The 12,663-nt window shown below is 46.9% G+C and overlaps 1 protein-coding gene and 1 long non-coding RNA gene across 11 annotated transcripts in view; one reads left to right on the top strand and one right to left on the bottom strand.

Annotated features, from left to right (window-relative positions):
* The first annotated feature begins 7,955 nt into the window (after window positions 1-7,955).
* On the top strand, window positions 7,956-9,485 carry LOC127906571 (uncharacterized). Of its 10 annotated transcripts, XR_008061896.1 has the most exons (5): window positions 7,956-8,071; window positions 8,241-8,641; window positions 8,697-8,755; window positions 8,867-8,921; window positions 8,981-9,485. It is a non-coding gene; the product is annotated as an uncharacterized LOC127906571 (long non-coding RNA). The 10 variants fall into 10 exon arrangements; XR_008061892.1 differs by lacking the exon at window positions 8,697-8,755 and having other exon boundaries at window positions 8,241-8,696; XR_008061888.1 differs by having other exon boundaries at window positions 8,241-8,755.
* A 189-nt stretch (window positions 9,486-9,674) lies between these two features.
* LOC118380802 (sodium/hydrogen exchanger 9B2-like) overlaps window positions 9,675-12,663 on the bottom strand; it is a 52,428-nt gene continuing 49,439 nt past the window's right edge. The window contains exons 11-12 of the mRNA XM_052458834.1: window positions 10,283-10,481; window positions 9,675-10,161 (exon numbers count right to left, since the gene is read on the bottom strand). Of these exons, the coding sequence (XP_052314794.1) occupies window positions 10,085-10,161; window positions 10,283-10,481 (276 nt within the window). The 3' untranslated portion in view covers window positions 9,675-10,084. The remainder of the gene's footprint in view (window positions 10,162-10,282; window positions 10,482-12,663) is intronic.

Here is a 12,663-nt window from a genome sequence, read left to right as displayed (position 1 = left end):
AGCAATGTTCCAACATCTAGTGGAAAGCCTTCCCAGAAGAGTGGAGGCTGTTATAGCAGCGATGTTCCTACATCTAGTGGAAAGCCTTCCCAGAAGTGTGCAGGCTGTTATAGCAGCAATGTTCCAACATCTAGGGAAAGCCTTCCCAGAAGAGTGGAGGCTGTTATAGCAGCAATGTTCCTACATCTAGTGGAAAGCCTTCCCAGAAGAGTGGAGGCTGTTACAGCAGCAATGTTCCTACATCTAGTGGAAAGCCTTCCCAGAAGAGTGGAGGCTGTTATAGCAGCAATGTTCAACATCTAGTGGAAAGCCTTCCCAGAAGAGTGGAGGCTGTTATAGCAGCAATGTTCCAACATCTAGTGGAAAGCCTTCCCAGAAGAGTGGAGGCTGTTATAGCAGCAATGTTCCAACATCTAGTGGAAAGCCTTCCCAGAAGAGTGGAGGCTGTTATAGCAGCAATGTTCCTACATCTAGTGGAAAGCCTTCCCAGAAGAGTGGAGGCTGTTATAGCAGCAATGTTCCAACATCTAGTGGAAAGCCTTCCCAGAAGAGTGGAGGCTGTTATAGCAGCAATGTTCCAACATCTAGTGGAAAGCCTTCCCAGAAGATTAGAGGCTGTTATAGCAGCAATGTTCCAACATCTAGTGGAAAGCCTTCCCAGAAGAGTGGAGGCTGTTATAGCAGCAATGTTCCAACATCTAGTGGAAAGCCTTCCCAGAAGAGTGGAGGCTGTTATAGCAGCAATGTTCCAACATCTAGTGGAAAGCCTTCCCAGAAGAGTGGAGCCTGTTACAGCAGCAATGTTCCTACATCTAGTGGAAAGCCTTCCCAGAAGAGTGGAGGCTGTTATAGCAGCGATGTTCCTACATCTAGTGGAAAGCCTTCCCAGAAGTGTGCAGGCTGTTATAGCAGCAATGTTCCAACATCTAGGGAAAGCCTTCCCAGAAGAGTGGAGGCTGTTATAGCAGCAATGTTCCTACATCTAGTGGAAAGCCTTCCCAGAAGAGTGGAGGCTGTTACAGCAGCAATGTTCCTACATCTAGTGGAAAGCCTTCCCAGAAGAGTGGAGGCTGTTATAGCAGCAATGTTCCAACATCTAGTGGAAAGCCTTCCCAGAAGAGTGGAGGCTGTTATAGCAGCAATGTTCCAACATCTAGTGGAAAGCCTTCCCAGAAGAGTGGAGGCTGTTATAGCAGCAATGTTCCAACATCTAGTGGAAAGCCTTCCCAGAAGAGTGGAGGCTGTTATAGCAGCAATGTTCCTACATCTAGTGGAAAGCCTTCCCAGAAGAGTGGAGGCTGTTATAGCAGCAATGTTCCAACATCTAGTGGAAAGCCTTCCCAGAAGAGTGGAGGCTGTTATAGCAGCAATGTTCCAACATCTAGTGGAAAGCCTTCCCAGAAGATTAGAGGCTGTTATAGCAGCAATGTTCCAACATCTAGTGGAAAGCCTTCCCAGAAGAGTGGAGGCTGTTATAGCAGCAATGTTCCTACATCTAGTGGAAAGCCTTCCCACAAGAGTGGAGGCTGTTATAGCAGCAATGTTCCAACATCTAGTGGAAAGCCTTCCCAGAAGAGTGGAGGCTGTTATAGCAGCAATGTTCCAACATCTAGTGGAAAGCCTTCCCAGAAGAGTGGAGGCTGTTATAGCAGCAAAGGGGGACCAACTCCATATTAATGGCCATGATTTTAGAATAAGATGTTGGACGAGCAGAGTATATAGTGATATTCAGTGATGTGTTGTGTTGGATTTGCCTGAAACAACGCTTTCTTTTTGGGACATAAAGTTAATTTATTTGCCAATTTTTTTCAGTTTTACTTTAGTGCCTTATTGATGACAAGTTTTGGAATTGTTTTACTCTGTACGGGCTTCCTTCTTTTCACTCTGTCATTTAGGTTTGTATTGTGAAGTAACAGTGTTGTTGATCCATCCTCAGTTTTCTCATATCACAGCCAATCAACTCTGTAACTGTTTTAAAAAGTCACCATTGACCTCATGGTGAAATCCCTGATCGGTTTCCTTCCTCTCCAGCAACTGAGTTAGGAAGGACACTAGTATCTTTGTAGTGACTGGATGTATTGATAGACCATCCAAAGTGTAATGAATAATTTCACTATGCTCAAAGGGATATTCAATGTCTGTTTTTTTTCATTATTACCCATCTACCAATAGGTGCCCTTCTTTGCGAGGCTTTGGAAAATCTCCCCGGTCTTTGTGGTTGAATCTGGGTTTGAAATGCACTGCTCCAGGAACCGTACAGATACTTGTGTGGGGTAAAGAGATGCAGTAATCATTCAAAAAGGTTCTTAAAAACTTTTATTGCTCACCCATTGAGTCCATTTAACTTATTTTGTGACTTGTTGAATACTTACACCCATCCAAACTAGTTTACATTTTAGGAACTCTTCCTAACTGGTGTACATTTTAGGAACTCTTCCTAACTGGTGTACATTTTAGGAACTCTGCCTAACTGGTGTACATTTTAGGAACTCTTCCTAACAGGTGTATATTTTAGGAACTCTTCCTAACTGGTGTACATTTTAGGAACTCTTCCTAACTGGTGTACATTTTAGGAACTCTTCCTAACAGGTGTACATTTTAGGAACTCTTCTTAACTGGTGTACATTTTAGGAACTCTTCCTAACTGGTGTACATTTTAGGAACTCTTCCTAACTGGTGTACATTTTAGGAACTCTTCCTAACTGGTGTACATTTTAGGAACTCTTCCTAACAGGTGTACATTTTAGGAACTCTTCTTAACTGGTGTACATTTTAGGAACTCTTCCTAACTGGTGTATATTTTAGGAACTCTTCCTAACTGGTGTATATTTTAGGAACTCTTCCTAACTGGTGTACATTTTAGGAACTCTTCCTAACTGGTGTACATTTTAGGAACTCTTCCTAACAGGTGTACATTTTAGGAACTCTTCTTAACTGGTGTACATTTTAGGAACTCTTCCTAACTGGTGTACATTTTAGGAACTCTTCCTAACTGGTGTACATTTTAGGAACTCTTCCTAACTGGTGTATATTTTAGGAACTCTTCCTAACTGGTGTACATTTTAGGAACTCTTCCTAACAGGTGTACATTTTAGGAACTCTTCTTAACTGGTGTACATTTTAGGAACTCGTCATAACTGGTGTACATTTTAGGAACTCGTCATAACTGGTGTATATTTTAGGAACTACATCTCAAATTGGTCGCCTTTTCTAGGGGCAGAAATTACTCACCATTTCTGTAAAAAAGGCCAGTTAATTTTCAACCACGGTACCTGGGCAGGTCTCTACCCCTCCTCTCTTCTTCATTCTCAGCACCAGAATCTACCGCAATGAAGAGTGTTTATTAATGTTAGTGAATGTTGATGCAGAGACCTAAAGAGTTTTAGTGGACAGTGAACTACTACTACTCTCTTCCTGTCGGTTGTCTGTCGTGTCTGTTTATAGCTGAGTGAGTGTGTCAGGTCTGTTCAGTGTCTTGTTGACTGGGCTTAGATTAATACCAGTGTGTTTACAGTTAAATGACCTAACATGGCAGAAGAGCCCACGAAGGTGAGTGTGTTAAGGCTGCGTCCACGCTGTGGTAACAACCTGATTCTCCCTGTATATTAGTGTCCTGTCTCTGTTTATCCCTGTATTATAGTGTCTCTGTTTCTCCCTGTATTATAGTGTCTCTGTTTCTCCCTGTATTATAGTGTCCTGTCTCTGTTTCTCCCTGTATTATAGTGTCTCTGTTTCTCCCTGTATTATAGTGTCTCTGTTTCTCCCTGTATTATAGTGTCTCTGTTTCTCCCTGTATTATAGTGTCTCTGTTTCTCCCTGTATTATAGTGTCCTGTCTCTGTTTCTCCCTATAATTACTATAATTACTATAATTACTATAATCCTACCGATCCTCGACTTCCGATCCTGTCATCATCTACAAAATAGCTTCCAATACTCTACTCAGCAAACTGGATGCAGTTTATCACAGTGCCATCCGTTTTGTTACGAAAGCACCTTATACCACCCACCACTGCGACCTGTATGCTCTAGTCGGCTGGCCCTCGCTACATATTCATCGCCAGACCCACTGGCTCCAGGTCATCTATAAGTCTATGCTAGGTAAATCTACGCGTTATCTCAGCTCACTGGTCACGATAACAGCACACCCACCCGTAGCACACGCTCCAGCAGGTGTATCTCACTGGTCACCCCAAAGCCAACACTTCATTTGGCCGCCTTTCCTTCCAGTTCTCTGCTGCCATTGACTGGAATGAAGGGCAAAAATCACTGAAGTTGGAGACTTTTATCGCCCTCACCAACTTCAAACGTCTGCTATCTGAGCAGCTAACCGATCGCTGCCGCTGTACATAGTCTATCGGTAAATAGCCCACCCAATCTACCTTCCTCATCCCCATACTGTTTTTATTTATTTACTTTTCTGCTCTTTTGTACACCAGTATCTCTACTTGCACATCATCATCTGCTCATGAATCACTCCAGTATTAATCTGCTAAATTGTAACTATTCGCTCCTATAGCGTATTTATTGCCTACCTCCTCATGACTTTTGCACACACTGTATATAGACTTTCTTTTTTCTACTGTGTCATTGACTTGTTTATTGTGTTATTGGCTTGTTTATTGTTTACTCCATGTGTAACTCTGTGTTGTTGTTTACTCCATGTGTAACTCTGTGTTGTTGTCTGTGTCACATTGCTTTGCTTTATCTTGGCCAGGTCGCAGTTGTAAATGAGAACTTGTTCTCAACTAGCCTACCTGGTTAAATAAAGGTGAAATAAAATAAAATAAAAATATATCTGGAGTATTTCTCCTGTCTTATCTGGTGTCCTGTGTGAATTTAAGTATGCTCTCTCTAATTCTCTCTTTCTTTCTCTCTCTCAGAGGACCTGAGGCCTAGGACCATGCCTCAGGACTACCTGACATGATGACTCCTTGCTGTCCCCAGTCCACCTGGCTGTGCTGCTGCTCCAGTTTCAACTGTTCTGCCTGCGGCTATGGAACCCTGACCTGTTCACCGGGCGTGCTACCTGTCCCAGACCTGCTGTTTTCAAATCTCTAGAGACAGCAGGAGCGGTAGAGATACTCTGAATGATCAGCTATGAAAAGCCAACTGACATTTACTCGTGAGGTGCTGACCTGTTGCAACCTCTACAACCACTGTGATTATTATTATTTGACCGTGCTGGTCATTTATGAACATTTGAACATCTTGGCCATGTTATGTTATAATCTCCACCCGGCACAGCCAGAAGAGGACTGGCCACCCCACATAGCCTGGTTCCTCTCTAGGTTTCTCCCTATAGGTTCTGGCCTTTCTCGGGAGTTTTTCCTCGCCACCGTGCTTCTACACCTGCATTGCTTGCTGTTTGGGGTTTTAGGCTGAGTTTCTGTACAGCACTTTGAGATATCAGCTAATGTAAGAAGGACTTTATGAATACATTTGATTGATTACCTTAGCACATGGTAAGTTGTAATAGCTTAATGAAAATGACCTTAGCACATGGTAAGTTGTAATATCCTTCCACCTACACTTCCTGTGTAGATGGAGATAATTAGCATAACTCTCAGTGCTCCGCCCCTCTGCCCTGCCAAAGGTTCCTTCGTTCACTGAGCAGCTGAGCCAGGCAGCTGAGCCAGGCAGTGGAGCCAGGTAGTGGAGCCAGGCAGCGGAGCCAGGCAGCGGAGCCAGGCAGCGGAGCCAGGCAGCGGAGCCAGGTAGTGGAGCCAGGTAGTGGAGCCAGGCAGCGGAGCCAGGTAGTGGAGCCAGGTAGTGGAGCCAGGCAGCGGAGCCAGGTAGTGGAGCCAGGTAGCGGAGCCAGGCAGCTGAGCCAGGCAGCTGAGCCAGGCAGTGGAGTCAGGTAGTGGAGCCAGGTAGTGGAGCCAGGCAGCTGAGCCAGGTAGTGGAGCCAGGCAGTGGAGCCAGGCAGTGGAGCCAGGTAGTGGAGCCAGGCAGCGGAGCCAGGCAGCTGAGCCAGGCAGCTGAGCCAGGCAGTGGAGCCAGGTAGTGGAGCCAGGTAGTGGAGCCAGGCAGCTGAGCCAGGTAGTGGAGCCAGGTAGTGGAGTCAGGTAGTGGAGCCAGGTAGTGGAGCCAGGTAGTGGAGCCAGGCAGCTGAGCCAGGTAGTGGAGCCAGGCAGCTGAGCCAGGTAGTGGAGCCAGGCAGCTGAGCCAGGTAGTGGAGCCAGGTAGTGGAGTCAGGTAGTGGAGCCAGGTAGTGGAGCCAGGTAGTGGAGCCAGGCGGCTGAGCCAGGTAGTGGAGCCAGGCGGCTGAGCCAGGTAGTGGAGCCAGGCAGTGGAGCCAGGCAGCTGAGCCAGGTAGTGGAGCCAGGCAGCTGAGCCAGGTAGTGGAGCCAGGCAGTGGAGCCAGGCGGCTGAGCCAGGTAGTGGAGCCAGGTAGTGGAGCCAGGCAGCTGAGCCAGGTAGTGGAGCCAGGCAGTGGAGCCAGGCGGCTGAGCCAGGTGGCGGAGCCAGGCAGTGGAGCCAGGCGGCTGAGCCAGGCAGTGGAGCCAGGCGGCTGAGCCAGGCAGTGGAGCCAGGCGGCTGAGCCAGGCAGTGGAGCCAGGCAGTGGAGCCAGGCAGTGGAGCCAGGTGGCTGAGCCAGGTAGTGGAGCCAGGCAGTGGAGCCAGGTAGTGGAGCCAGGCAGTGGAGCCAGGCGGCTGAGCCAGGAAGTGGAGCCAGGCGGCTGAGCCAGGTAGTGGAGCCAGGCAGTGGAGCCAGGCGGCTGAGCCAGGTAGTGGAGCCAGGCAGTGGAGCCAGGCGGCTGAGCCAGGTAGTGGAGCCAGGCAGTAGAGCCAGGCGGCTGAGCCAGGCAGTGGAGCCAGGCAGTGGAGCCAGGCGGCTGAGCCAGGCAGTGGAGCCAGGCAGTGGAGCCAGGCAGTGGAGCCAGGCGGCTGAGCCAGGTAGTGGAGCCAGGCAGTGGAGCCAGGCAGTGGAGCCAGGCGGCTGAGCCAGGTAGTGGAGCCAGGAGGCTGAGCCAGGTAGTGGAGCCAGGCAGTGGAGCCAGGCGGCTGAGCCAGGTAGTGGAGCCAGGTAGTGGAGCCAGGTAGTGGAGCCAGGTAGTGGAGCCAGGCAGTGGAGCCAGGCAGTGGAGCCAGGTAGTGGAGCCAGGCAGTGGAGCCAGGCAGTGGAGCCAGGCAGTGGAGCCAGGTAGTGGAGCCAGGCAGTGGAGCCAGGTAGTGGAGCCAGGCAGTGGAGCCAGGCAGTGGAGCCAGGCAGTGGAGCCAGGCAGTGGAGCCAGGCAGTGGAGCTAGGCGGCTGAGCCAGGCAGTGGAGCCAGGCAGTGGAGCCAGGTAGTGGAGCCAGGTAGTGGAGCCAGGTAGTGGAGCCAGGTAGTGGAGCCAGGTAGTGGAGCCAGGCAGTGGAGCCAGGTAGTGGAGCCAGGTAGTGGAGCCAGGTAGTGGAGCCAGGCAGTGGAGCCAGGTAGTGGAGCCAGGTAGTGGAGCCAGGCAGTGGAGCCAGGCAGTGGAGCCAGGCAGTGGAGCCAGGCAGTGGAGCCAGGCAGTGGAGCCAGGCAGTGGAGCCAGGTAGTGGAGCCAGGTAGTGGAGCCAGGTAGTGGAGCCAGGCAGTGGAGCCAGGTAGTGGAGCCAGGTAGTGGAGCCAGGTAGTGGAGCCAGGTAGTGGAGCCAGGTAGTGGAGCCAGGCAGTGGAGCCAGGTAGTGGAGCCAGGTAGTGGAGCCAGGTAGTGGAGCCAGGCAGTGGAGCCAGGTAGTGGAGCCAGGCAGTGGAGCCAGGCAGTGGCCGACGCAGGCGGTGACTATAATTACGGCGCCGCCCCTTTTCTTTACCGCCGGGACACTTTCTCTGGCTATGAACCCATCGTGAAGAAACAGAGTTCTCCCATTGGTCGTAGCGTCACCTCACCTCACCTGTGGAACATATTGTCTGCTTTTCTCTCTGATATTACAGCAACAGGTAGATATTGGTGCGAACACATGACAGGAACATTGATATTTATCATAAATCCTTTATTCTAATGTATTCAGTACATACAGGGCATGAACTCATTGTAAAGGTCAACAGAACAGTGGTCTCCTGATGGAGTTGGGGACAGGGCATGAACTCATTGTAAAGGTCAACAGAACAGTGGTCTCCTGATGGAGTTGGGGACAGGGCATGAACTCATTGTAAAGGTCAACAGAACAGTGGTCTCCTGATGGAGTTGGGGACAGGGCTGAATGTGTAAAGGTCAACAGAACAGTGGTCTCCTGATGGAGTTGGGGACAGGGCTGAATGTGTAAAGGTCAACAGAACAGTGGTCTCCTGATGGAGTTGGGGACAGGGCTGAATGTGTAAAGGTCAACAGAACAGTGGTCTCCTGATGGAGTTGGGGACAGGGCTGAATGTGTAAAGGTCAACAGAACAGTGGTCTCCTGATGGAGTTGGGGACAGGGCTGAATGTGTAAAGGTCAACAGAACAGTGGTCTCCTGATGGAGTTGGGGACAGGGCATGAACTCATTGTAAAGGTCAACAGAACAGTGGTCTCCTGATGGAGTTGGGGACAGGGCATGAACTCATTGTAAAGGTCAACAGAACAGTGGTCTCCTGATGGAGTTGGGGACAGGGCATGAACTCATTGTAAAGGTCAACAGAACAGTGGTCTCCTGATGGAGTTGGGGACAGGGCATGAACTCATTGTAAAGGTCAACAGAACAGTGGTCTCCTGATGGAGTTGGGGACAGGGCTGAATGTGTAAAGGTCAACAGAACAGTGGTCTCCTGATGGAGTTGGGGACAGGGCATGAACTCATTGTAAAGGTCAACAGAACAGTGGTCTCCTGATGGAGTTGGGGACAGGGCTGAATCATTGTAAAGGTCAACAGAACAGTGGTCTCCTGATGGAGTTGGGGACAGGGCTGAACTGTAAAGGTCAACAGAACAGTGGTCTCCTGATGGAGTTGGGGACAGGGCTGAATGTGTAAAGGTCAACAGAACAGTGGTCTCCTGATGGAGTTGGGGACAGGGCATGAACTCATTGTAAAGGTCAACAGAACAGTGGTCTCCTGATGGAGTTGGGGACAGGGCTGAATGTGTAAAGGTCAACAGAACAGTGGTCTCCTGATGGAGTTGGGGACAGGGCTGAATGTGTAAAGGTCAACAGAACAGTGGTCTCCTGATGGAGTTGGGGACAGGGCTGAATGTGTAAAGGTCAACAGAACAGTGGTCTCCTGATGGAGTTGGGGACAGGTGTCCTGATACATAGGATGATGTAATGACATCATTAAAGAAAGATGTGACCAAAATCTGTGTCCCTAATGGCACCCAATATAACATAGTGCCCTACTTTAGACCAGAGCCATATTCAATATAACATAGTGCCCTACTTTAGACCAGAGCCATATTCAATATAACATAGTGCCCTACTTTAGACCAGAGCCATATTCAATATAACATAGTGCCCTACTTTAGACCAGAGCCATATTCAATATAACATAGTGCCCTACTTTAGACCAGAGCCCTATTCTCTATAATATAGTGGACTACATCAGACCAGAACAGCCCTATTCTCTGATAATATGGGGACTACATTGACCAGAGCCCTATTCTCTATAATATAGTGGACTACATTAGACCAGAGCCCTATTCTCTATAATATAGTGGACTACATTAGACCAGAGCCCTATTCTCTATAATATAGTGGAGGGCTACATGTGTAAACCAACAGAACTAGTTCTCTATAATATAGTGGACTACATTAGACCAGAGCCCTATTCTCTATAATATAGTGGACTACATTAGACCAGAGCCCTATTCTCTATAATATAGTGGACTACATTAGACCAGGGCCCTATTCTCTATAATATAGTGGACTACATTAGACCAGAGCCCTATTCTCTATAATATAGTGGACTACATTAGACCAGAGCCCTATTCTCTATAATATAGTGGACTACATTAGACCAGAGCCCTATTCTCTATAATATAGTGGACTACATTAGACCAGAGCCCTATTCTCTATAATATAGTGGACTACATTAGACCAGGACCACGGGGTAACGGGGAGCCATTTGGAATGCAGTCAAAGTGTCTGTTCTGAATTATGACTGGTCCAATGGACCCTGCTGTCTGGAAGGTGATTGGCTGAGCTCACATCTTGCTCTCACATGGCTCCACCCCTTTAGACACGGGTCCCGACACAGACTCTGGGGCGTCCTCTTCAGTGCCTGATTCAAATCAGAGAGGAAAATACTATGAAGTGTGTGTGTGCGCGTGTTTGTGAGTTCACACCTACTTGCTGCTTAAGTGTGTATTTCGCTGTCTATACTCGTGTGTGCGTACACTCACCCTCTTTCCTGTCTGCGTGTGTGTCCTCCGGGTGTCTGGTCAGCAGTCTGGGCCCTGCCAGGCCGATCCCCAGGGCTCCTAGAGGTGCTGTAGTGAGGATGGCCAGAACAGCCACAGTCAGAACATCCAGACCGTACTTCACCAGAACCTCATCCCCCGACACACGGGCCATGTCCAAGGCTGTAGAACCTATCGCTGCCTGGAACCCAACAGAACCAACAGAATGATTTAGATACCCAGATCTAGAACCAAATACCTCTCTATAACGGGCCATGTCCAAGGCTGTAGAACCTATAGTGCTGCCTAGAACCCAACAGAACCAATTAGATTGATTTAGATACCCAGATCTAGAACCAAATACCTCTCTACACGGGCCATGTCCATAATATAGTAGAACCATTGCTGCCTAGAACCCTATTCAGAACCAATTAGAATGATTTAGATACCCAGATCTAGAACCAAATACCTCTCTATAACGGGCCATGTCCAAGGCTGTAGAACCTATAGTGGCTACCTAGAACCTAACAGAACCTATTAGAATGATTTAGATACCCAGATCTAGAACCAAATCCCCTATAATATAGTGGGCCATTAAAGGCCAGAACCTATTCTCTATAATATAGTAGAACCCAACAGAACCAGTTAGAATGATTTGAAACCCCCGACAGATCTTGGCTGCGTCCCTCAGTGGCTGGTGGGACATATGGGATGATCATTCTAAGCGAGGACACATGGAAACCGAGGTCTCGATTCCATCCAAAAAGCACACGTTCAGCATAACATCTAAAGACAATATTCCCATGTCGGTGGGGACTGAAGCCACGTTAAACGGTGCACATGGCGTCTCAATCGGAAATGACATTTACATGACAAGCACGCTGTACTTCAGCGATACGGATGGAATACCCGTGTGTTTGATTCAATTAAGACCCGTGTGTTTGATTCAATTAAGACCCATGTGTTTGATTCAATTATACTGGAATACCCGTGTGTTTGATTCAATTAAGACCCGTGTGTTTGATTCAATTAACACTCATGTGTTTGATTCAATTAAGACTCATGTGTTTGATTCAATTAAGACCCGTGTGTTTGATTCAATTAAGACCCATGTGTTTGATTCAATTAAGACCATTGTGTTTGATTCAATTAATACCCGTGTGTTTGATTCAATTAAGACCCGTGTGTTTGATTCAATTAAGACTCATGTGTTTGATTCAATTAAGACCCGTGTGTTTGATTCAACCCGTGTGTTTGATTCTTAAGACCCGTGTGTTTGATTCAATTAAGACCCGAATGTGTTTGATTCAATTAAGACTCATGTGTTTGATTCAATTAAGACCCGTGTGTTTGATTCAATTAAGACTCATGTGTTTGATTTTGAGACCCATGTGTCTGATTCAATTAACACTCATGTGTTTGATTCAATTAAGACCCATTGTGTTTGATTCAATTAAGACCCATGTGTCTGATTCAATTAAGATCCATGTGTCTGATTAATTAAGACCCATGTGTCTGATTCAATTAAGACCCATGTGTCTGATTCAATTAACAGATGTGTTTGATTCAATTAAGACCCATGTGTTTGATTCAATTAAGACTCATGTGTTTGATTCAATTAAGACTCATGTGTTTGATTCAATTAAGACCCATGTGTTTGATTCAATTAATAATAATAAATAATAATATATGCCATTTAGCAGACGCTTTTATGAAAGCGACTTACAGTCATGTGTGCATACATTCTACAGTATGTGGGTGGTCCCGGGATCGAACCCACTGGAAACCCTGGCGTCTCGCCATTCCTCCAAAAGGACCACCTCATGTGTTTGATTCAATTAAGACCCATGTGTTTGATTCAATTAAGACCCATGTGTTTGATTCAATTAAGACCCATGTGTTTGATTCAATTGAGACTCATGTGTTTGATTCAATTAAGACCCATGTGTTTGATTCAATTAAGACCCATGTGTTTGATTCAATTAAGACCCATGTGTCTGATTCAATTAACACTCATGTGTTTGATTCAATTAAGACCCATGTGTTTGATTCAATTAAGACCCATGTGTTTGATTCAATTAAGACCCATGTGTTTGATTCAATTAAGACCCATGTGTTTGATTCAATTAACACTCATGTGTTTGATTCAATTAAGACCCATGTGTTTGATTAAATTAAGACTCATGTGTTTGATTCAATTAAGACCCATGTGTTTGATTCAATTAAGACTCATGTGTTTGATTCAATTAAGACCCATGTGTTTGATTCAATTAAGACTCATGTGTTTGATTCAATTAAGACCCATGTGTCTGATTCAATTAACACTCATGTGTTTGATTCAATTAAGACTCATGTGTTTGATTCAATTAAGACCCATGTGTTTG

This window comes from Oncorhynchus keta, chromosome 13, assembly GCF_023373465.1.
Source record: "Oncorhynchus keta strain PuntledgeMale-10-30-2019 chromosome 13, Oket_V2, whole genome shotgun sequence".
Classification (NCBI taxonomy): Eukaryota; Metazoa; Chordata; class Actinopteri; order Salmoniformes; family Salmonidae; genus Oncorhynchus; species Oncorhynchus keta.
This window is presented reverse-complemented; position numbering and strand designations above follow the sequence as displayed.